The following is a 24,589-nucleotide window of genomic DNA, read 5'->3' on the forward strand; positions in this document are numbered from 1 at the left end:
ACTCTCTAGTCTCTGTAGTCTGTCCAGATGGAAGGACATCATCTTTGCTCCCATATTAACTCCCACTTTGAATCTCCTTATTGGTGGGTATTCGATCTCCTCATCCCCGATTCCTCTGTCGTATATTATGCGTGCTAGACGTTGAAAAGGAAAAGGCAAAGGCAAACAAACAAAATATATATATATTGTCCCTGCCTTCAGGGAGCTCAATCTATTAGAGAGACAGAGGCGCAAACGAACCAGTAACACGCAGTGTAACAGCATTATAATGGGGCGTCGGCCCATGGGGTAGCTGACCCTGGACGCACACTCTGAGCGTCTGTGTCTGGAGGCTGGGCCGTCACCGGAGCTGAGGGAACGGGAAGGAGGGCGGCAACTTCTCCAGCGTAGCCTCGGGTAGTGGTGGGGGACGTTCAGACTGGCTGTTTCCACAACAACTGGTCCAGCCACCCTCCTGAGACCTCACTTGCGAGGTCTTCATCGTCTGAGGAGCCATGAACGGTCACTTCCGCTCCTCCAACCTCGGAGGCGCGCGGACGCTCGGCCGTAACTGAACAAATCGAGCTCCAAGTCTCTGATTGGCTCTGGCAGGTGGGGGGCGGGATGTGGCAGCGAGGGGCGTGGCCCTGCCGTCTCCCAAACTGGAGTCTTCCTCGCAGAGCGGAAGCCGACCTCTCCTGCCCCGGAAGTGCAAGCCTGGAGGTCGTGCAGGTGTGGATTCCGCCGGCGAGGCGCCTCCTTTCGAGATGCCGGGGGCTGAGGCCAAGGGCTCGGAGTTGTCCGAGAGGATCGAGAGTTTCGTGGAGGCACTGAAGCGGGGCGGCGGGCGGCACAGCTCCGAGGACATGGCCCGGGAGACCCTGGGGCTGCTGCGCCGGATCATCACGGACCACCGCTGGAGCAATGCAGGTGAGGCAGGCCTAGCTCCATCGCCTCCCTCGCCACTTTCCGTTTCCGATCCTCGGGCGGAAAGTCGCCCAGGCCCTACCGCGCCCTTGCCGCGCTTACCCTCTCTCTTTGGACGACAGGGGAGCTGATGGAATTGATCCGCAGAGAAGGCCGGAGGATGACGGCCGCTCAACCCTCGGAGACCACTGTGGGCAACATGGTGCGGAGAGTGCTCAGGATCATCCGGGAGGAGTATGGCAGGTCAGGCCCACGTCCTGGGCCGGGGGTTGGACCCAGTGACGCTTTTTGCATGGAGCCTTTATTGGAGCTGAGCAGCTGTTACCTTAATGACCACATCTCTTCCCCACCTCCCTCTTTGGGTCTTGTTGCCTCCATAGACTCCACGGACGCAGCGACGAGAGCGATCAGCAGGAGTCCCTGCACAAACTCTTGACATCGGGGGGCCTGAGCGAGGATTTCCGCTCCCATTATGCTCAACTCCAGTCCAACATCATTGAAGCAATTAATGAGCTGCTTGTGGAACTGGGTGAGTCCTGATCCCTAGGTGGACAGGACAGGTGGCAGGCAGATGAGGGAACAGAAGACCCTGGAAGTTGTTCATCAGCAGAGATGGGAGATAACCAGTCCTCTGGTTCTCGGAAGTTTGCCCTCATCCTGATTAGGAAGGGTTGGAATAGGTGGCAGACTAAGATAACCCTCTTTACATTTCCTTACAGACTAACCCCTTATCGACTGCAAATCCGCTGTGGCAGAGACTTTATTTGGGAAGAGCTTTATTTTTATTTTAAAGAAGATGAACCCCCGAAAACCACAGTTGAAAGACTCTCCTTCACTAAACTTCCTCTTGAATTTTTATACAGACACACATACACATATACATACACATACACATACACACAGGCCACCTCCATCCCCCTTGTCTCTGTGACCCGGGAGAACTGCAGATACTTATTGCAATCAGCGTTCCCAGGGGAGGAAGAAGCCGGGTCTGTCTGTGCACTGAGCTGCTGCTTCCAAATTCCCACCCCCCCCAATTTTTCTGCCATGGCCTCCCTGTCAGGTGGAGGTGTTGTGGCCACCTTTTGGAGGAGTTCTTTTAGGGGGAAGCTCTGTTTACCCCATGCTCAGCACTTTAGAATTTCCCAAATTGGACCATTTCTTGCCTAAATTCATTGTCTTCAAAGTCAATTGTAAAGAGCTGGTGTTGGGACCCGGCAGGGGCGAGGGTAGTAAGTTGATGAATAGGGGTGCTGCTGGGCAAGAGGGTAGACTGAGAACTTGGGAGTTGGAAGATCATGGAGGAGCAGGGCTTTTAAGGAAAGGTGACATTCTACATTAAGTCCATTGACCACGTGTTACCAGGGTCTGCTAGGTGGGCAGTCTAGAGAAGGGCGTACATCCCTTTCTGTTTTCTGTCGTGTCTGTCTGTGTTGTAGCGTGGCAGTGTCATATTTTCCTTGAAAAACTGGCTTCTTGCAGAAGGGACAACGGAGAACATCGCAGCCCAGGCTCTGGAGCACATCCACTCCAATGAGGTGATCATGACCATTGGCTTCTCCCGAACAGTGGAGGCCTTCCTCAAAGAGGCTGCCCGAAAGAGGAAATTCCATGTCATCGTGGCAGAGTGTGCGCCTTTTTGTCAGGTACGGGGACTGCTGGAGTCGCTAAGAAAAATTTAAAATGAGAGAATAAAGGAGGCGTAGGTGGGCTCCATGCCATCTTTGAATTGATAAGCAAGGCACAGTGAGAAGACAAAGTAAAACACTAAGGGAATTTTCAAGTTGTTCATCCTGTTAACATTCTTAAACATTGGTTTAGGAAAGTTAGGTGACATATTTTTCATACCATATAAAGAATGAAACCTTTGTTTTTAACCTTCAAGACCCAGTTTAGATATCATCTCCTCTGGGAAACTGTTTTTCACGGCTATTCTTCTCCCCCTTCTCCCCAACCCTTCCAATAGAAAATGAATCAATTCTAGCTCTATACTACTTCCTACTTCAGTACCTCTATTATTATATCTATTACTGCATGTTAGAGTTTTATATATATGCTTCTCCTAAAAACTCCTTGAGAGAGTCGGCGGTATTCACTTCTGTAAAATAAAGGCTCAATAAATGTTTTCATAGAACTGGGTAAAAAAAGAAAAAAAAAAAAAGAAAGTTGGGTGAGCTGCTAGGCCCAAGAAAAGATAAATATTGGTTGTTTTAGGAATCAAAATAGGGTAAATTACCTTGAGGATGACTGATGCTTGGTCTAACCTCACTCAATCTTTAGGTAAATAATAGGTCTCCAAAAAAGGAAATATGTAAGGATGCAAAGGTGTTGTAAAATAATGAGCTAGGATCTGTCTCGTCAGCTCTGCTGGATTATGCAAGCAAGTCATATTTCCAGTTTTGTGGCTGTCCTAGTGCTGCTGGGGAGTAATAAACATTTATTAGAGTCCCCTGGGCTTCCTCCCGCTTCCCAGAGAATACCTACCAGATGAGTTAGTTATCTGTTGGAAATTGCGCGTTGGATATGCCCAGTATCACAGAATCCCCCAGAGCTCTTTCATTCTCTCTCACTCTTCCTCCCAGCATCAGCCTTTCTCTCCTATTGCAGGGTCATGAGATGGCAGTCAATTTGTCCAAAACAGGTATTGAGACAACTGTCATGACGGATGCTGCCATTTTTGCTGTTATGTCAAGAGTCAACAAGGTGGGTGTATTTGGGTTATAGTATGTCGAATTCATGAAGATTATACTTCTAAAATGTTGGTTCTCCACCCCCACCCCACCCCCAATATCCATGAGAAGAGAGGAAAGTTTCTAGTACCTTTTAAAAATACATACATGGGCCTTTTTAATCTATTAACTGATTTTGTTTCCCCCTTTATCTGAATCATTGTTCCTCACTTGGAGGAGCCTCATTTTGGTTAAAGCATTGAAAAGAATTAAGTGGGACTAAGTGAAGTGTGTCAGCTGCTAGGGATCTGGTAAAGGGCTGCTCACTTCTGCTCAGAGAGCTTGGCGCTGGTGGATGGTGGAAGAAAGGCTCCCCGCTTCTCAGGAGGTATGACAGATAGATTTCCAGGAAAGACAGGGCTAAGAACAGTAGATATTGCAGTTTCCTGTCCTGTACTATGTTCATTCTTCCCTTGCGAACCCACTTTTATGCTAGAACTTGTGGTCTGAGCCTAGACTCCCTTTCCCTTGGGTGTACCAGTGTGTGACCCCCCCAGTACAAGACTGAGGCTGAGCATTCAGGCTCTTGTGCCCAATGGCCTGTTTAAGGCTCTATTCCCAGGATGGCTCACATTTTCTTTCCTGTCCCAAAGGTGATCATTGGCACAAAGACCATCCTGGCCAACGGTGCCCTGAGAGCTGTGACAGGAACTCATACTCTAGCACTGGCAGCAAAACACCATTCCACCCCACTCATCGTCTGTGCACCTATGTTCAAGCTTTCCCCACAGGTATGTCTGTCCGTCTCCAGCTGGTCTCTCGTCTGTCTCTAGCCAAGAGAAGGAAGTCAAGGTGTAGGTCTGAACTCTGGGCCTTCAACCTTCTCACTCTGGGGCTTCTCTTTGTCTGCATTTACTCAGTGGATTAGACCCAGTTGAGGCTGGAAAAAGCCACAGAAGTCTTGATCCAGGAAAAGCCATTGATAGTTACAACCTGTCAGCTTCAGTAAGTCAAAATTGTAAGGTCAGGACAATACGCAGTTGGGGAAGGCCCTTTGTTTACATTGCCACCACTTGCTGACACCATTTCTGAAAATGCCAAGTAAGTTGAAACTAGAAACATAGAATTGGTTTTATTTGTTCCAGGGACTGTCCTCTGTAGCCTGAATACAAGAAGTTACTAAGTGAAGAGCAATGTCACCAGTGATAGAAACTACTTGCTTTGAACATATCAGCCTATCTATAGGTGTTTACTTTTTTAAAAATTGAGGTGAAATTCACATAACATACAATTAACCATTTAAAATTGTATAGTTCAGTGGCATTTACTACATTCACAGCATTGTGCAACTACCACTCTCTAGCTTCAAAACTTTTTCATCATCCCAGGAAAACACTCTGTACCTATTGAGTAATCACTCCCTATTCCTCCTTCTCCCCATCTCCTAGTAATTGCTAATCTGCTTTCTGTCTCTATGGATTTGCTTATTTTTGATATTTCACATAAAAGGAGTCATACAATATGGACCCTTTTGTTTCTGATTTCTTTCACTTAGCATAATGTTTTGGGGCTTCATCCGAGTTGTAGCACAGTACTTCGTTCGTTTTTGTGGCCGAATAGTATTCCATTGCATGGATATACCACAATTTAATTATCCATTCATCTGTTGATAAGCATCTGGGTTATTTGTACCTTTTGGCTTTTGTGAATAATGCTGCTGTAAGCCTTTGTAATCAAATGTCTGTGGATGTATGTTTTTTATTTCTCTTGGGTGTATACCTAAAAGTGGAAGTGTCAGATCTCTCTCTCTTTTTTTTTCTTTTTCCCTAATTCTTTTCCAGTTCCCCAATGAAGAAGATTCATTTCACAAGTTTGTGGCTCCTGAAGAAGTCCTGCCTTTCACAGAAGGTACAGAAGTTGCTTGAATGTATGTGGCACACGCGCTTGTGTGTTTTGGGTTTTTGTGTATGTGTGTTTCGGTCTTTTGGTTTTGGTTTTGGTGGCCAATGGGATTGAATGCCGTCAGTTTGTGTTTTTTTTATCATACTTCTTGTGGGGACTGTTCTCTTTAGCAGCTTAGAGTGCTTGGGGTCCTGATCTAATCCATGTTCATTTTCTTCTAAAACTAATATATTTTAGCTGAGTTATTGGGGCCATGGCGGGTTGGATCACCCAGCACTGACTGGGTTTGGCCTTGAAAGTTGTTTGAAACACAGGCGACAACCCAATGATAAAATGTTCTTGTTTTCGGCTGCTGCAGGGAGTCACTTTGGTACCGTTAAGGTGACTGCCAAAGAAAGCAGGCTCTGAAATGTTACTTCTGAAACTCGCCTGTAGCCTGGACACCTTTGTGTGTTGGGGTCCATTTCTCTCACATATTCTGAAGGCAGCTTTGCTCAGTGAGCCTGCTGCCTCATCAACAGTTCGCATGGGCTTTAACCCCCTCTTGGAGCAAAGCATAGTACTCGGGGTGCTGATTCTTCTTGGAAATTGAATAACTTCACCATTTATCCAAACATTCATTCTTTCAAGAAATATTTATGACTCTTGAGTACCCACTGTGTATCCAACACTATTTCAGGCACTAGGGATATAACAGTGAATAACATAGATAGGCCCTGCTCCCCCAGAGTTTACATTATGTTTCAAAAGACAGACAAGAATATGTCAGGTCATGGGATGTTTTAGGAAGAAAACAAATACGAAGGATGAGATGGAAAGTGACGAGGGGACTACCTTAGTCTGGGGAAGGGACTTAATGAGATGGCATTTCAGCTGAGTCCTGAAGGAATACAGCCTGCTATGTGAAGATGAAGGAAAGAGTTTTCCAGGTGTTGGTGCAAAGGGCCTGAGTTAGGTACATGCTTAGCCAGTTGGAAAAAGATGGCCATGTGGCTAGAGAGTAATGAGCAAGAGAGAGAGTAATATGAACTATAATTAGTGTAGTGCGGTGGCGAGGGGCCAGATCTTGAAGGTTGCAATCCCAAATTTGAATATTATTCTAAGGGTTATCTATGGAAAGGCATTAGAGAGTTATAAGCATAGGGTGTATCATGATCTGAAGTCATCTCTTCTGGTTTGCATGTTGCTGCAGTTTCCCTTCCTTGGGGTGGCGAGTATACTTGCATTACTGAGCCTAGAATCTACAAGATACTTAATTATTAGAACAGGAGCCTTGGTTTTATCTTTCGCTCGTGTGATTACCTTTCAGGGGACATCTTGGAGAAGGTCAGTGTTCATTGCCCTGTGTTTGACTACGTCCCCCCAGAGCTCATTACCCTCTTTATCTCCAACATTGGTGGGAATGCACCTTCCTACATCTACCGCCTGATGAGTGAACTCTACCATCCTGATGATCATGTCCTATGACCACCACTCGTCCTAAGCAGAAGCTGCTTAGGCACACACAGAGTGGAGTGGAGACTTCAGCGCCACGGCTGAAACACATCTTCCTTGTAATGGGGGAGTGATCTGGAGTCAAGCTGAGAAAACTTGATACGGATAATGTTCCCTGCCGTTTCAGTCATCCTATAACCAGGACGCACATCCAGGACTATTTTTTGCCTTTCAGGTCTCAACAGAGCAGCAGGGCTTGACCTATTGATTTTGGAGCCTCTTAGTGACTTGGGGCGTCTGTTTCAGGAACTTAAAACTTTCTGGTTCAGTGGTGTGTTAAACACAACACTGAAGACCTTGCTGGGCTACAGGTTTTTGCTCAGAAATGACTGCCACGCCTTTTCTGAGGCTGTGCCAATAAAAGCTGCTCGAAGGTTCCTGAGTTGGTTTATTTATTGTCCTGCTCTGACTGAAGTGCCTGCAACAGCAGCAGCAGAGCCCTTTGGTGTTTTCATAGCGGGCAATAATCAGAGGTAACAGCCCAAAACAGAAATGCAGATGAAAGTATTTATGATTCCTTTCTAATTGACTGGAATTCATCCCAAACAACTTGTTAATAATCCAAGACAATGGTTCCAAAATCACTGATCATCAGAATCATCTGGGAGTTTAAGAAAATATACAATCCCAGACCTACTGCATCTGATCTCTGGGATGGCACGTGGGAATCTGCTTAGAGTGCCCCAGAAAAGGACCCCCTCGTGTACTGTTAATAGGATTGTAAATTGGTACAACCTTTTCCAGGGCAATTTTGAGTCTTCTAGAATTATTTTTACAAGCACACAAAGACACAGACAAGAATATCCATTGTAGCAGCTGTAACGTCACAGCCTAAGTGTCCAGCAATATAGCATTTTGTATTCTGTTAGTTAAAAACAAGACAGGTTTTAACATAAGTATGATGTACCATGGAACATTATGTATACACTGCAACAGAGGTTTCAAAGGGCGGCTTGAGACCAGTGTCCGGATTAGACATTTTGGCTGCTTCATGTAGTATTTAATTTGAATTATTTACCAGTATTTTAAAATCTGGAGGTTACACATTAAACAAATTCAGATTTCTTGCTTCTCCTGAAGATTTGGCAACTCTGGGCCCACATTCCCAAATGGCAGCATTTGGCTACAGTTGAGTAGCTTCTAATTCCATTAAATGGAAAACCCCCAGTTTTCTGCAGTTCCAAGCCATGTCCACTAAACTCATTTATGTTGTCTGCCGAACCCTTGTAGGCATCTGAGTGGTGACCCTTGTGTTAATGAATGGGATAGATTTGTAAGCAAGTCTATTTTATATTCTGTATAAAACCAAAATCAAGCTGGGAAAACAAGATGCAGAGCAATCTGCATGATATGACCCTAACTTCCTTAAAACAAAATATATGCATGCATAGGATAAAAGTCTGGAAGAATAACACCAAACGGCAAGAAGGAGGACAGCTTCTAATTTTATTTAGTGTGTTTATATATTGTTTCTATTTTTTATGTGTACTACTTTAGTAATTATGTTTTCAAAAAGTCTCCCCAGGTTATCGAGATGATCTGGATGCCATGTTTGGGAAGTTTGGTCCAAAACAGGGGTCCAAGGTCCACTGAGTGTGCAGGGGGAACCCCCTGGGATGCTTGTCACAAAGCCGGCCTCCTGCCTCTTGTAGCAGTGTCTATGAGGTACGGGAGGAAGTTCTAGGAATCTGCATGTTTAACAAGCAACCCAAGGGATTTTAACAGGGCATTTGATAACCTTGTTTTGATAAACACTGGCCAGAGGTAGACGATGAGGGAAAGGCCTCTACTCTCTGTTAGCTACTTGACATGGGCAGATCTTTTCCTTAGGACTCTTATCTTCCCTGAGACAGGGAAAAGGCAAGACTGAAGAGGGTCAGTCTAAAGGGCTGACCTAAAAGCTCTCTGACACAGAAGAGCCTGGCTCACTTAGGTCTCTGTCAATTATTTCTTAAAGCATCTAAGACCCCACGCTTTCTCAGTGAAGTGGCTTATAGCTACCAATTTCGAGCGATTGTCTTCTCTGAAGGCACCAATTCTTAACGGCAGCTCACTTGGGTACGACCATGTGCTCTGGAGTAAGAGCAGCAGTGAGTCAAGGAACTTAAATCTGTTTCTGGCTCCAAAAGTGCTTTATGATGCTTGTCCTTTGTGCATCTTGGTCTCTGGGTCTAAAATTAGCACCAACATCCTGCCCAGGCAGAACTGAGATGGACGAAGTTTACCAGGGTAGAGGCTGTCTCTTTGGTCAACACTACAGTGCCTAGAACAGAACTGCACAAATGCGTACTCTTTAGAACCTCAGTCAAGTAAATCCCACAAAGCTGTTTATATGTCTAGTTTTTCTATTTCTCTCCCTTTTCCCAGTTGAGGAAGAGTAAATATTGGAAAGGGAGAACCTGTTCTGAACAGGGAGAAGCTAAGGCATTTGTGTCAGCTTCCTACCTTATCAGCCTTTGTTTGGGCTTGCCTCCCACCCCTGCTTTTGCAGCAGAATCCAGAAGCTCATTTAAAAACTGTTGTAGCTTGGAGAATTAATAGAGGATTCCATGGACGTGGAGGTCTTCCTGAATATGCTAAATAAACCAAGTTAGATCACTTAATACAGTTGTAAAGACGCTTTTTCCCACGGTTTATGTCTTCCAATTTGGACGGAGGGCAGGAAAGGCACAATTCCTGGAACTCAAATAAGGAATAGAAATTCCCAACATAGCCTCTTAAGAGAAGTCTCTGAAAAATACTTTACCAAGAAAAACTGAAATGTAAAGTGATACCTCAAAGAAAAAAATGCCGGTACTCACAAGATCATAAGTTTCACAGATGTGCTTCAAAACCACTTCTCAGAGTAATCTGTTGCAGCAGTCTTTGGGTTTATGAAGGCTGCCAGGCTCACAGTTCCACCATTGAGCTCCATGACTCTGTAATACCGCATATGTAGAACTCGGTACATCAGAATGCTTTGCCATAAAGATAGTACCAGATGGTGATGTAATTATTGTAAAGGCCGTACACTATCCACCTGTCCTTGCAAAAACTCCCTCTGCAGACATGCATCTAGTTGACACAAAGGAGCTATTTTGAAATGTGGTTTGGAAGTGTTTTTTTATCTTGTCTACTTTGCTTTGGATTATCCTTTCATTCACCAAACAGTTGTTCCAGGATGTTGTGCAATGGCTAAGCGATTACAACCAATATAGAGCTATAGTCTAAGCTTTCAGTCTTCACAACACACAGCAGAGGGCTGCCTTCAAGCCTAACCACACTTGAAACGACGATCGCCTAATGTTTAAATTAAATATTGTGCTGACGAGAAGAGGCCTTTCAGTAGTGTTTTTGCAGGCATGTCAGTTACATTTATTTATTTATTTATTTTATAAATTTATTTATTATTTATTTTTGGCTGTGTTGGGTCTTCGTCGCTGTGCGCGGGCTTTCTCTAGTTGCAGAGAGCGGGGGCTACTCTGCATTGCAGTGCGCGGGCTTCCCATTGTGGTGGCTTCTCTTGTGGATCAAGGCTCTAGGCGCGCGGGCTTCAGTAGTTGTGGCACGTGGGGTCAGTAGTTGTGGTGCACGGGCTCTAGAGCGCAGGCTCAATAGTTGTGGCGCACGGGCTTAGTTGCTCCGCGTCACGTGGGATCTTCCTGGACCAGGGCTCGAACCCGTGTCCCCTGCATTGGCAGGCGGATTCTTAACCACTGCACCACCAGGGAAGTCCCTAGTTACATTTAGAATTAAGACCTGCCTAGAGAAGAAGGAAGCTACTTAAAAACTTGACAAGATTCCAAACATTCATAATTTATATGTAAAATTCTGCAGTTAACAAAGAGAGGTCATGAGATACTTAAGTAATGATAAACTAATAGCAGTAGCTAACGCCAAACTACCTTTTTTTTTTTTTTTTTGATCATGATTGGATGCTCCTTGGAGCAAGTTGTTTAGTCAGGCAAGTTGTACAGGGAAAGTCTGGCCAAATCCAGCTTCTTCACACTGCTACTTGAGTCATGCTAGCTTGCTGGCTCGATAGATTGCAATATGTAAGACACTCAGATCCCCACAGGCTTTGATCAGGTTGCCTGAACTTTATCAGATGTTTCTGGATAAGATTGAGTGCTCTGTGACAAATGGGCATGGGATGAAAGTGATTCAAGGGCTTGAAAAATCCTAAACCATAAGATAACTTCTTTTTTTTTTTTTATACTCCATTTTTTAAAAAATATTAATTAATTTATTTATTTTGGCTGTGTTAGGTCTTCGTTTCTGTGCGAGGGCCCTCTCCAGTTGCGGCAAGTGGGGGCCACTCTTCATCACGGTGCGCGGGCCTCTCACCATTGCGGCCTCTCTTGTTGCGGAGCACAGGCTCCAGACGCGCAGGCTCAGCAATTGTGGCTCTCGGGCCTAGCCGCTCCGCGGCACGCGGGATCTTCCCAGACCAGGGCTCGAACCCGTGTCCCCTGCACTGGCAGGCAGATTCTCAACCACTGCGCCACCAGGGAAGCCCCCTAACTTCTTTTTTCTTTATCTCTTCCACAATTTCTGCCTCAATACATTTAGAAGGGACTCACTAAATGTTACTGAATGATAAATAAATGAATAAATGGAGAGATAGAAGGAAGGAAGGGTTTATTTGGTGCAGATTATCCAGATTTTTGGTTTCCCAGGCTTGCTTTTCCTCTCTTCTGAGCCCACCTTTTTGCCATCTCACTGTTGATGAGCAACTTCAGCTGAGAAGGGGTGAAAATTGGCACGATATACAGTGGCAAACATACCAGTCAGTTCTCATTGTTAACCTGCTTTTGTGAAGGGTTTTGATGGAAGGAGGTGCACTTCAGTGGAAAACAGGTAGGGAGAGTCTGGTTCTTTGTGCCAGAAACTGCTCTTCCCTTCCTTCAGATACGCCGGTACTGGCCCCCACCTGAAGCTCCGGCTGAGCCTGGTTGTCAGTGCCGTCTAGGAACTGATGGGCTGCATCTGTTCTTGCTTGGCATGGCTTCCGCAGCCCCCTGCACATCTCTAGAACTTGGCCTTGGGCCCCTTCCTGCTCTGACCTGTTTTGGTTGCCTTGTTCTTTTTACTATCTGCTAGGCTCAGATCCCAGCTGTTCATTTGTGTCTGACCTTTTGCCTTGCTCTGACGTCTGATCGCTAGACCCTCTCCGTTCTCAACTACTCATGGCGTTCCAGATCCCCAGGTGGGTTCTGGACTTTGCCCTAGCCCCCTCCCCAGACTCTCCTTTTCCTTCTAGCCTACACTCTAAGCTTTGCCTTAAGCTTTTCTGATACTAGCTCCTATTGCCATCTATATAGTCTTAATTCTGACGGTAGAATTGTTAATTTCCATTTATTTCAGTAATAAAGACATAGCTGTAACTCAGGGTGATTCCTACACTAGAGGAAGTTACCTAGTCTATCATTAGTTTCCTTGTCTCTCTCCCTGACTGAAGCTAAGCTTCTTGACGGTATGCACCTTTATTTCTCAATACAATTCTGATGAGTGTTTCTGACAAAGGAAGTTGTTAAGAATGGCTTCGTTACACATCTCATCTCTCAAGTTTTACTCTCAAGTTAACAAAGCCTCCGCTAACCAGAATCAAGTACAGTTAAACCACTAAGTTTACAAACTGATAAATCCCTAATAAATTAAAAAGATATAGGGCAGTGTGGGTAATAATGGGAATGTGTGCAGTGTGAAGTCCTACAGACCTGGGCTGGAATTCTCCCTCTCAGCAAACCGGTTAACATCTCTGAGGTTTAGTAGTCTCACGGCAAGACAGAGATACTAGTTTCCTAAGAGAACTGTTGTAAGGATTAGAGATCACGTATACAAAGCATTTGGTATATAGTGAGCCCTCAGTAAATGGAAGCTAGTATTGGGACTTCCCTGGTGGTCCAGCGGTTAAGAATTCACCTTCCAATGCAGGGGACGCAGGTTCGATCCCTGGTCAGGAAAGTAAGATCCCACATGCCGTGGGGCAACGGAGCCCGTGTGCCGTGAGCACTGAGCCTGCACGTTCTGGAGCCCACATGCCACAACTAAAGGAGCTTGTGACGAAGAGCCCGTGTGCCACAACCGGGACCCGACACAGCCAAAGAAATAAATAAACATTAAAAATAAAATAAAATAAAATCTTAAAAAAAAAATGGTAGCTAGTATTCTTGTTCTTGGAGCCAGAAAACTTGGATACCACTCTCCGCTTTACTTATTGGCTACGTGATCTTAGAGAATATTTTTCAGACTTACTTTCCCACTTTGTAAAATGGGGAGAATAATACCACCTTATCTCATGGGTTGCCAAGAAATTCAAATAAGTTATGCAAATATTATTTGTAAACCTTAAAACACCATATAGGTGTTAATGATTACCGTCATATGTTTGAAGATTAAATGTATCTCTGCTCTTATGGCACCTGAGTTAAAAAACAAAACAGAATGAAACAGAACCCTAACAGGCAATAAAAGTAATGTTAGATATTTCTGGCTAATTGGTTGGTTTTATGCTGATACATGCTACTGAGTTCATAAATTATTAAGATAGGATAATTATCTCTTGCATTGCTAGAGTCAGGCTGGGCAGGATGATTGGTTACATGATTTCTGGAGAACTTTTTCTAGTCCTCTGCTGTTCTCAAGAACACAGGGGTTTGAGATTATTAGCAAGACCTTGTGAAATCGCACCCCATCACCCTAATATAAGAAGTATCGTAACGCTTTTTTTTAATCATACAGATTGGTCTGACCTAAAAAGATTTTTAAAACTCCCAGGACAGGGCTTCCCTGGTGGCGCAGTGGTTGAGAATCTGCCTGCCAATGCAGGGGACACGGGTTCGAGCCCTGGTCTGGGAAGATCCCACATGCCGCGGAGCAGCTGGGCCCGTGAGCCACAATTACTGAGCCTGCGCGTCTGGAGCCTGTGCTCTGCAACAAGAGAGGCCGCAATAGTGAGAGGCCCGCGCACCGCGATGAAGAGTGGCCCCTGCTTGCCACAACTAGAGAAAGCCCTCGCACAGAAACGAAGACCCAACACAGCCATAAATAAACAAACAAATAAATAAATAAATAAATAACAAAAAAAACCTCCCAGGACAGCTGACCTCCATGTGGCTCTGGAGAAGGGAGACAGAGGTCCAGAGGCCACGGCACCCCACCGGGCCTGGAGGCTGAGCCCCTGAAAATACCCTCCTTTCTAAGGCTATACCTCCCAGTCTATGAAACCACTTATACATATTTAGAAGAATAAAGGCCAGTGGTGCCTATTCTTCAGGGTTCCAATTACGTAATTCTACAAGGATCTACGAGGATCCCCTTGAAAACTAGTGAAGGCTTTCCCTAAACCTTCTGTGAATGCACTACTTCATCACTCCCGTAAGATTCACTGCAGGGCTGCCGGCAAACGAATTTTTCTCCCGTAAGCACAAATTTGTTTCCTGTATTAAAAAACGAAGAAAATCATTCCATTTGCTACAAAGGCCAGTGGGAGCAGGCTGGTCAGGAAATACAAAAGTAGATATTCTCATTGCAACATCTTTCTCATTGTATGGCATCCCAGATGCAAAAAACATTACCAGCTGTTTTTTTGCTTTTTCTTTTTTTCTTTTATAGGACTTCAGTCTTTTGAGTCTTATTAACCAGAAATCAAGTCATCTAAAAAGGTGGGGGAAGTACGGATTAAGAGTGGCATAACAAGCATCTGCAGAAAGATCAGTCCTGGTCCCAAATGAAATTACGAGGCCATTAGTTAGGCATATGTAATGAAACCAAGATACAATTGGAAAGGGACCAAAATAACATTTATCTCCTGAAAAAGTGTAAAGAATATATCTGGCTAGGTTGAAAGAATAAATGCTGCATTTTTGATATGAAGATTGCTTTCACATAGAGATACTTAAGTACAAAAAAATGTTTTCTAAAACAAGTGCATAGTACTTTCACCATTTTACTGGTTTGGGATATGAACAATATCAGTCTCTGAAAGGGGGTTTATTTTTTTGTCTTACATTCTTTTATTTTATATATATATGCAAATATGTTTTATGTACAATAATTGGTTCTATCAAATGATCAGACCAAGACATTCTATTGGTAATCTTCCCCAAAATAGATTCAGGTGAAATCAGATATTTGTGCACTTCGTGGACTACCAGAACTTGAGACTTCATTATTGATTTCAGTTTTGAGATCATATACATAATTCAAAATATACATGAACTGGGTTAAGGTGATAAATGTGGGCTGAAAGAAACCACAGGATTCAGAACAATTAAACTGTGTATTTTGCTGGCATTTGAGCCACACTGTGAACAGCACATGTGGGTATCCCATAGCTCTTTTACTGTGGGAGAGGGGAAGCAAACAGCTGATACGACCTGGCAGAGGCTTCTTCGCCAAGGGCTCCTTTCTTCTCCGCCTCTGCCCCCTTGGGTTCTTGTTTCCCTGTGTCATCCTCCAGGGCGGCCTGGGCTGCACCTTCAGCCAGCAGGGAACAGTGCAGCCACAGGAGGAAGGAGAGTTTCTTGGCTATGCCAGTGGTTTGTTTTTTTTTTTTTAATTTATTTATTTATCTTATTTATTTATTTTTGGCTGCGTTGGGTCTTTGTTGCTGCGCATGGGCTTTCTCTAGTTGCGGCGAGCTGGGGCTACTCTTCATTGCGGTGCGTGGGCTTCTCATTGCGGTGGCTTCTCTTGTTGCGGAGCACGGGCTCTAGGTGCACAGGCTTCAGTAGTTGTGGCTCGCGGGCTCTAGAGCATGGGCTCAGTAGTTGTGGCGCACGGGCTCTAGAGCGCAGGCTCAGTAGTTGTGGCGCACGGGCTTAGCTGCTCCGCGGCATGTGGGATCTTCCTGGACCAGGGCTCGAACCCGTGTCCCCTGCATTGGCAGGTGGATTCTCAACCACTGCGCCACCAGGGAAGTCCCTATGTCCGTGTTTTGATGGTCAAGTCTTCCTCTGCCGGTTCCCTTTTACCCACGGGGTGGCTCACCGGCTGGAGGCAATCGGAACCACAGCCAAATCTTAAACCTGGCGTCCACGTTCGTCCCCTTTTCATCCACTTGAATCTGGAATATCATTATGTCACCACGTGTACAGCCCCCACAAATCCAGTCCCAACATGTTTAGATGTCTTGTCGAGGGACCCGTTTCTAGAATTTTCATATGATCAACAAGCTTGTGACAGAGCGGGGCTGGAGCTGACAGCTCCCCTCTTGGGCAGGCGGAGGCTCCGGAGCTGCGGGCCGCCTGGGGCGCCAGCTCCAGCCACCGCCCCTTGTGGGCTTGCGCCTGCCTGAAGGGTTTTAAGGAGGCAATAAAACAAAGAACGAGGAGCAGTGCTTTACAGTTGCTCTATTCCATCCTGGTCCTTGCTTCTCTTTATCAGTCGTTTTTATCCTTAAAATAATCCAACTATAGGCCTGGTGGAAGACTACCCGGCACGTTTTTAATGAGCGTGGAGAAACTCTTTAAGGCTGAGATACAGAATGTAAAGCAGCAGCAGAGGGAAGTGGAGGAGGCTGGGGGGGAAGGAGGGGCTGAGGGAGCAGGCTGTGGGAGGTCTAGGAAGGCAGGCTTGACCCCTGGGAGTTCAGCATCAGGTAGATCACATCAGCGCAAACTATGAGGCTGGAAAAAAATTGCAAAACAAAACCAAAAAACCCCATCCCACCCCCCAAAAATCCCACAGACAACCAGACAATCAGACAATTAATCATTAGATTTTATCCCCAAATAAATTACAAAAAGTAGATATTATAGGGCAACCTCCAGTGTCCATGGATGCCAATGAATGAACTGTCTTTAGGCTTGAATTCCATCTGGCTACTTAACTGGAGGGATCATCTGCTCAAGGAAGATGGAGATGCTGATTGGTGCCCTGGGCCCATTCAGTCAAGACCTTGCCAGTGCCTGCTGCTCACACTCTCTGCCCAGAGGCCTACAGCCAGCATCCCTTTGGTTCCTTAGAGACAATAATTCTGTTCTCATGGCAGCTCACAAGGAGGCGCGGATGCCTGCAGGCTTTGCCCTGTATCACATCCTTCTGCTTTTCCAAAGAGATGCCAGGCCTGAGCCATTCTGCGAAGTTTAGCAAGATTGGGTTTAATCTATGGGAAGAAAGAGAATAACTCCAATTAGCAGTATGAAAAGCCAAGGAGCATATAAGTATTTCTTAATTATGGCTACTCAAATCAGTTTTGATTTCTAATTTCTGGATTCGGAAAAGATTATAGATTTCCTTAGGATAAGTGGGACTGAAAACTCAGTCTAGGGGCACATCTGTTCGGGAATGGAGACAAAACTTTTTTCATTTTTTTCACTGTCATATGAAACAAAAAGTTCTTAATGGAGTAAAATGTACTAGATGAGTCAGAAAACATTGGTACCTGAAAACTCCATGCAAGAAAAGACTTTATAGCCCTTGACAGGAAAGGTAAGCAAAATAAAAGATTTTGGAAAGCGGCAACGTAGACATTCCTATTATGCTCTCACGTTCTGTTTCATTAAAGATTATAACAAGGACAGAAAATGCTCTTTAGTTTAAACCACTCGGTGCCTCTATTGCATTATCCACATCATTGTTCCTGGACTGCTGAGCAATCAGGGCCAAAGCATAATGTGAAAATGTCCCAAGCTTGGTTTCCTGCCTGAAGGTCCTCAAATCATTACTCTAGAGATCCCTGGAGATGGCTACCATTTCCAGTAAGTACTATCAAGCAACTGGCTGTTTCGGCTACATTTGCCAGCAGTGAATTCGCTGTGTTTCTACCAACCTTCTGTGGCCCCAGAGAGAACTTCTGCATCTTATCAAACCTAGAGCCCGTAGGCAACAAATGTTCAGGATACATCAGTCTGTACATGTGGTAAACTTAAAAAATACAAAGGCATCATATGTAAAATGAGATAGTTCAGCCTAAACTCCATTTTGAATTTGAGCTAGAAGATGAAATGGTGAGACTTCCAAGAAAACTTCCAATGCATATTTTCAAAACTCTCGTAATTGGGAAAGGATTAAGACAGATTACATTTGGTTAATAGGAACTAGTCTCCTGTTAGTCATTGCTCTACCTGTTTTTCCTGCTCCAAGTGGTCAATGTCAGCTAACGGCAGCATGGAGGGCCTGCCATGAGCACACTGGAACGGCAGCTGGCACCAGGACAGAGCTTCAATAAGGCGACAGCTCTCCTCTAGGCTCAGGTCATCATTAAACTTAATGGCCCCTAAACAAAAGACAGAAACAAGAGGGTATGGTGTGTATGGTGGGAAACCGGTGTTGGCCCTGGGTCAGAGCCAAATATCTGGGAAGAGCAACGTGGTTCTGAGGCTTCTTTCATGTGACTTTAATACTGCTTGAAATTGGCTTCAGGACCGACCTGCGCTCAGCTTTTCCTTATGGAGTCACTGTCTGTCTAATCCCTGTAGCAGGCATTCCTTAACTTGTTAGGATTTTGCCTTCAGAGTTTTTTCAAAGAGGCAAGAGCAATATTTTTGCCTACTTCTTAGGTTTGTGAAATCAAGGTCATCTTTCATCCAGAGCCAATCTATCACCAAGATCTCTAATTGTTTCCCTATAGTGTCCATTTTATTTGCTGCTTTTTTCTATTTCTAGCATAATCTTCCTACTCTAAACTCTCATATTGTCAGAAACTGCCTTTATGCATACATTAATTCACTCAGTCAACAAATATTTATTAAGTATATACTCTGTGTTGGAGCTATGCCAGGCAGTGAATGAGATGGATGCCCTCCACCCTCATGATGCTTACAATCTAATAGGTGAGACAAACATTAAACAAATAGTTACACAATAGTTTAAACTATAAGTAGTATAAAATATAGAATATCAAAGAATATATAACCGGAAGGCCAAACCCAGTTTAGCAGGGTCAGGGAAGGCTTTCTTGACAAAATGATATTTAATCTGAGATCTTAGGTTAAGAAAAACATGGCTAATTGAAGACTGAGCAGAAGGGCATTTCAGACAGAGGAGAAAGGCAAGCGCAGAATTTAGCACCCAAGACCAAGACCAAGACCAAGGAAGCAAGCTGGAATGTGAAGGGCAAGGTGGAGAGTGATGTGAGAAGAAACTGGAGAGGCAGGCAGAGGCTGGACCATGAAGACCCCTGCAGGCCATGGTAAAGAATAAAATGTTCATCCTAAAAGCAATGGGTAGTCATTGTCAGGTTTTTGGTAGAAGAATGACATGCTCAGAGGAATGTTTCAAAAAGATTCCTCTGGGTGTTGAGGGAAGAATGGCTTGAAGGGGAGCCAGAATAGATGTGGGGAGACTAAGTCAGAGGACTCAACAGTGGCAAGAACTAGGGAGGCGGCAGTAGAAACTGATCACATCGGAGACATTTAAGATACACTTTGAAGGCAGAGATGATGAAATTGGGGATGGAGTAATACGAGGAGTAAAGATAGGATAAAGGGGGGAAGGAGTTTGTGATATTTATAGGAGACAAACTAATGAGGGACTGAGGTTACAAAGCCAGAAAAGACAGGAAGTGAAGAGAGGAGAAGGTTGATGGGGAGAGATCAAATGGAGGGAGGGTGTCTGGAGTGGACACCCCACCATGGTTAAATGATAGTTGCAGGGGATTCTGTGGCTGTCATGATCCCTAAAGTAAGTTCCTACAATACCGTTTTCTATATTTTATCATTGCGCTACTCAAGAACCCTCAATGATTCTTGCCCTCTGTATAAAGTCTAAAGGTTTTGCTGTGACCTTCTAGGTTTCTATGCTTCCTCACCAGCTTAATATCCTGATATTCTTTGCTGCTCCTCATATAACTAATTTGTTTCTGCCTTTGGATCTCTGCACAGGCTATTTCCTCCCCTGTAGTAAACTCTCCCTTCCTCTGAATCCATGTCCCTCAGCTCATTCAAAACTTGACTCAAAATGCAGTTACTCCTCCACTCATATAAGTCAGTCTGCATTATGGTCCAATATATATGGTGGTATTTTGCTTTGTAAAAGTAATTTTTTAGGGTTCATTTTTAGTGTATTGTTTCCTGATCTAAACTGAACCCTCCAAGAGGCAGGTGATAATCGTGTCTTCTACTTCTTTCATAAATGCTGAACCCTGCCAGCGCACAGCATGCAAAGGCACTCAATAGCTGGTGTGTCGAGAGTCTTACCATGGCAGGCTTGGGATGCCAACACCTTCTGGACAGTCAGTGGCAAAGTCCCTTGGATGCCTCCTGTGGTCTGGAGTAGCTAATGCATAAACACATCCTTTGTTAATGGAAAAGCAAATGGGACAATGGAGCCTTCTGTGTGCGGTGTCTCTGTGTGAAACCCCAAAATAAGAGAAAAGCTTACCTCCACTTGTTCTTGAATAAATTCCTACAAGGAGAAAAAGGAAAACAGGCATTAATCGATTGCTATGTTATAATTGCCCTTTGATAATTTACAAAATATTCCAATTTTCTTCTTTAAAATATGCCTCTTGAAGAAAAGAGTTCCAGCAATATAGCACTTAGGTGCAAATAATTTATTTGTTGTAAGGCACTTTGAATACGAAATACCAAGACAACTGAAAGAACTCTTACTGAATGGAGAATGTATTTAGCTACCGAAGCTTTCTCCAGAGATAGCTCATCAACTCATGAGGTTATATAACTGGTAGCCTAATGACTCAACTGAATATCAGGGAGGTTTCTCACTAAGAGGCTGTCTGTTTGCATTTATAATCTTAGCTAGAACATGTTTAATACTGCACATAAACAGAATAAATACACAACAATCGTCAATACAACTATGCACTCAGTAAAACACTTGTTTAAATATCATAAAAATAAGTAGTCACTTAGTTCCCACAGGCATTTTTTTTGTGTGTGACAATTCCCTTCAGGTCAAAAAGCTTACTCTCTGAGGCATTTTGTTGAGAAATTTCTCCTCCTTTGCATATCTCTGTCCCTAGGGTAGCCTTTTCAATAGTAACATCCCTGCAGATGTTAATATTTACAAAAGCACTAAAGAAATTTAAAGCAGACACTATTTCATGCTACTAATTTGTTTACCCTCTGGAGGTTAAAAACTGTTTTGAGATATGGTACATTTAAAATTTCTTTATAAGAAAACACAGGATTTCTTTACTCCTAGAAATGGCTATGTATAAATTAGCTTCCTGGGAATTCCCTCGTGGTCCAGTGGTTAGGACTCAGAGCTTTCACTGCTGGGACCTGGGTTCAATCCCTGGTTGGGGAACTAAGATCCCACAAGCCAAGCGATGTGGAAAAAAAAAAAAAAAAAAAAAAAAAAAAAATGAGCTTCCTAAGATTACAACATGATAGACTTTTTTTAAACCACACTCAGAAAGTTCTCTTCCCAAAAACTTAGGAAAAACACTCTTTGACATAAACCACAGCAAGATCTCTTTTGACCCACCTCCTAGAGTAATGAAAATAAAAACAAAAATAAACAAATGAGACCTAATTAAACTTAAAAGCTTTTGTACAGCAAAGGAAACCATAAACAAGACAAAAAGACAACCCTCAGAATGGGAGAAAATATTTGCAAACGAAGCAACAGACAAAGGATTAATCTCCAAAATATACAGACAGCTCATGGAGCTCAGTATCAAAAAACAAACAACCCAATCCAAAAATGGGCAGAAGACCTAAATAGACATGTCACCAAAGAAGACATACAGATGGCCAAGAGGCACATGAAAAGCTGCTCAACATCACTAATCATGAGAGAAATGCTAATCAAAACTACAATGAGGGACTTCCCCGGTGGCGCAGTGGTTAAGAATCCACCTGCCAATGCAGGGGACACAGGCTGGAGCCCTGGTCCGGGAAGATCCCACATGCCGTGGAGCAACTAAGCCCATGTGCCACAACTACCGAGCCTGCACTCTAGAGCCCACAAGCCACAGCTACTGAAGCCCGCATGCCTAGAGCCCGTGCTCCACAACTAGAGAAGCCACTGCAATGAGAAGCCTGCGCACCGCAACGAAGAGTATCCCCTGCTCGCCGCAATTAGAGAAGGCCTGCACGCAGCAACAAAGACCCAACGCAGCCAACAATTAATAAATAAAAGTAAATTTAAAAAACTACAATGAGGTATCACTTCACACCAGTCAGAATGGCCATCATCAAAAAATCTACAAACAATAAATTCTGGAGAGGGTGTGGAGAAAAGGGAACCCTCTTGTACTCTTGGTGGGAATGTAAATTGATACAGCCACTATAGAGAACAGTATGGAGGTTCCTTAAAAAACTAAAAATAGAATCACCATATGACCCAGCAATCCCACTGCTGGGCATATACCCTGAGAAACATAATTCAAAATGGGCAGGGTGGGATAGGGAGGGTGGGAGGGAGGCTCAAGAGGAAGGGGTTATGAGGATATGGGGATATATGTATACATATAGCTGATTCACTTTGTTATTCAGCAGAAACTAACACAACATTGTAAAGCTATTATACTCCAATAAAGATGCCTTAAAAAAAAAAAAAGGACACATGTACCCCGAAGTTCATTGCAGCACTATTTACCATAGCCAGGACATGGAAACAACCGAAATGTCCAACAACAGATGAATGGATAAGGAAGATGTGGTATATATATACAGTGGAATATGACTCAGCCATAGAAAGGAACGAAATTGGGTCATTTGTAGAGATATGGATGGACCTAAAGTCTGTCATACAGAGTGAAGTAAGCCAGAAAGAGAAAAACAAATATCGTATATTAACACATATATGTGGACTCTAGAAAAATGGTACAGATGAATCTATCTGCAGGGCAGGAATCGAGACACAGATGTAGAGAACGGACATATGGACACAGGGGGTGGGAAGGGGAGGGTGGGACAAATTGGGAGATTAGGATTGACATATATACACTGCCATGCATAAAATAGATAGCTAGTGGGAACATGCTATAAAGCACAGGAAGCTCAGCTTGGTGCTCTGTGATGACCTAGATGGGGGAGGGGGGTGGGAGGGAGGTCCAAGAGGGAGGGGATATAGGTATACATATAGCTGATTCATTTCATTGTACAGCAGAATACAACATTGTAAAGCAGTTATACTCCAATAAAAAAAATAAAAAGAATTTAAAAGTTTAAAACTTCAAAAAAAAAAAGAAAATTCTCTTCCCTGCCTCATTTACAGACTAGTCCACCATACTTATAAATGAGCACAGTTACCAAGAGCTAGTTGGTAGATACTATGTAGTTTTTAAAAGCCACATATTTTCCCAAACAAACCTAAATAGAAAGATGTCTCATAATACCTGACCCACTAACAAAGTTTAGTGTGGATACAGATCAAACCTAACTTCTTTGCTATTCTCTCTTGTGCTTATATATCTGGGACTTGTAAAACATCAGTCTGTAAGCATGGAGAAGGGGAAACGGATCTTATTCTCTATTCATTTCATATTTCAAATGTTCAATTTCAAATTGAACATTAATGCTAGATAATTTAATATTTTAAAGGCTCATTCATTAGGCTAGAGGATAGAGCTTTATAGAAAGACGTCTTAGTGATCTTTCAACTGCTAGATCCAAGTAACTACCTCTTCTTCAAGATACCAGAACTGTTCCAGCTTCTTTCAGAATCAACAAAATCTCTCCTGATCAGCCTGACTTAACATAATCAAGACTTGCTGAAACCATAAGCCTTGTTTCAGTTTGAGGTAAACTTCTTGCCAGTACTCTTTGAAGTCACTTTAGGAAAAGTTTTCATTATAATTTTCTCATTAAATACTTAAGGATTGAATTACTATAAAAGATTCTAACAGATCCTATCTCTTGGATTTAAGACAATTTGGAGGAGGAGCCTTGGAGAAAATAAGCTCTGTTGGGAGAAAAGAGCGCTGCTGAAAGCCAAGCAGAGGTGGTCTGATCAAAGGGCAATGCTGGGAAGGGTAAAGTCAAGATGATCCCAAAGCTGGCACGTTAGCTGCCTCTTCCTCTCAAATGTCTTCTCACACTTAGACTACAAACATGCTCAAGTCTCTCCCATCTGAAAAGAAACAAAAACCTTTCCTCCACCTGTGTCCTGCCCCATACTTCCTGACAACCTTAACCTTTAGCTGTCGCCCCCATCTCTTCGGTATGTAGCCGAAGTCCTGGAAAGAGAGGGCTCCTTAGCTCCCCTTTCTCCCTTCCTGCACTCCTGACGCCCTGCCCACCCCTAGGAACAGATTCCACAAGGCAGGCAGTGTCCCCCGACAGTCAAATCCAACTCCTCAAGCTTTACTCTCCAGCCACTGTTGACCATTCCCTTCTTGCTTAAAACTTCCCTTGGCTGTGGCAATATTACCTTTCCCTGGTTTTCCTCCTCCTTCTCTGACCAAATATTTTCAATCATCCTTTACAGTCTCTTCTTTTCAGCAGTAGCTTTCCGGACCTTTGCCAAAACATATACACCCTGAATGCTGGTGTTCCACAGCCTCCATGCTTGGCTCTCTTTTTTTCTTCATATTCTCCATGAACAATCGCACGTCTGTTAGACCCTTCTCCAGCTTCTGATATTATCAAAATATATACAGTTGACCCCTGAACAACACAGGAGTTAGGGGCACCAACCCTCTGTGCGGTAGAAAATCCTTGTATAACCTTACAGTCAGCCCTCCGTAGACGCGGTTCCACACCTGGGAATTCAAACAACCG

At 43.9% G+C, this 24,589-nt stretch overlaps 2 protein-coding genes across 12 annotated transcripts in view; one reads left to right on the forward strand and one right to left on the reverse strand.

Annotated features, from left to right (window-relative positions):
* Positions 1–663: 663 nt before the first annotated feature.
* EIF2B2 (eukaryotic translation initiation factor 2B subunit beta) lies at positions 664–7,348 on the forward strand. 2 transcript variants are annotated; one of them, XM_061182735.1, is made up of 9 exons: positions 664–909; positions 1,029–1,149; positions 1,287–1,435; positions 2,389–2,552; positions 3,514–3,609; positions 4,229–4,366; positions 5,417–5,483; positions 6,787–6,803; positions 7,147–7,348. In XM_061182735.1, exons 1-9 carry the CDS (start codon positions 747–749, stop codon positions 7,177–7,179), a joined length of 948 nt encoding a protein of 315 aa, XP_061038718.1. In that variant the 5' UTR covers positions 664–746; the 3' UTR covers positions 7,180–7,348. The 2 variants fall into 2 exon arrangements, with proteins under 2 accessions (XP_061038718.1, XP_061038717.1); XM_061182734.1 differs by having other exon boundaries at positions 665–909; positions 6,787–7,348.
* A 9,310-nt stretch (positions 7,349–16,658) lies between these two features.
* Positions 16,659–24,589, reverse strand: part of MLH3 (mutL homolog 3) — a 28,931-nt gene continuing 21,000 nt past the window's right edge. For 8 of the 10 annotated variants that reach the window (XM_061181074.1, XM_061181073.1, XM_061181069.1 and 5 more), the window contains 4 exons: positions 20,280–20,303; positions 20,096–20,174; positions 18,023–18,174; positions 16,659–17,061 (listed from right to left, as the gene is read on the reverse strand). In XM_061181074.1, coding sequence (XP_061037057.1) covers positions 16,939–17,061; positions 18,023–18,174; positions 20,096–20,174; positions 20,280–20,303 — 378 coding nt within the window. In that variant the 3' untranslated portion in view covers positions 16,659–16,938. Of the gene's footprint in view, positions 17,062–18,022; positions 18,175–20,095; positions 20,175–20,279; positions 20,304–24,589 lie in introns of those variants that run through there. The other 2 variants (XR_009699443.1, XM_061181075.1) reach the window with 1 other exon arrangement.

This window comes from Eubalaena glacialis, chromosome 2 (genome assembly GCF_028564815.1).
Source record: "Eubalaena glacialis isolate mEubGla1 chromosome 2, mEubGla1.1.hap2.+ XY, whole genome shotgun sequence".
In the NCBI taxonomy this organism is placed as follows: domain Eukaryota; kingdom Metazoa; phylum Chordata; class Mammalia; order Artiodactyla; family Balaenidae; genus Eubalaena; species Eubalaena glacialis.

Bases quoted from the DNA above. Each gene is read 5' to 3' on its own strand.
- EIF2B2 (XM_061182734.1), top strand. From the start codon at position 747: ATGCCGGGGGCTGAGGCCAAGGGCTCGGAGTTGTCCGAGAGGATCGAG. The intron at 3,610-4,228 runs GTGGGTGTATTT...CCTGTCCCAAAG, and splicing joins TTATGTCAAGAGTCAACAAG to GTGATCATTGGCACAAAGAC. The intron at 5,484-6,786 runs GTACAGAAGTTG...ATTACCTTTCAG, and splicing joins AGTCCTGCCTTTCACAGAAG to GGGACATCTTGGAGAAGGTC.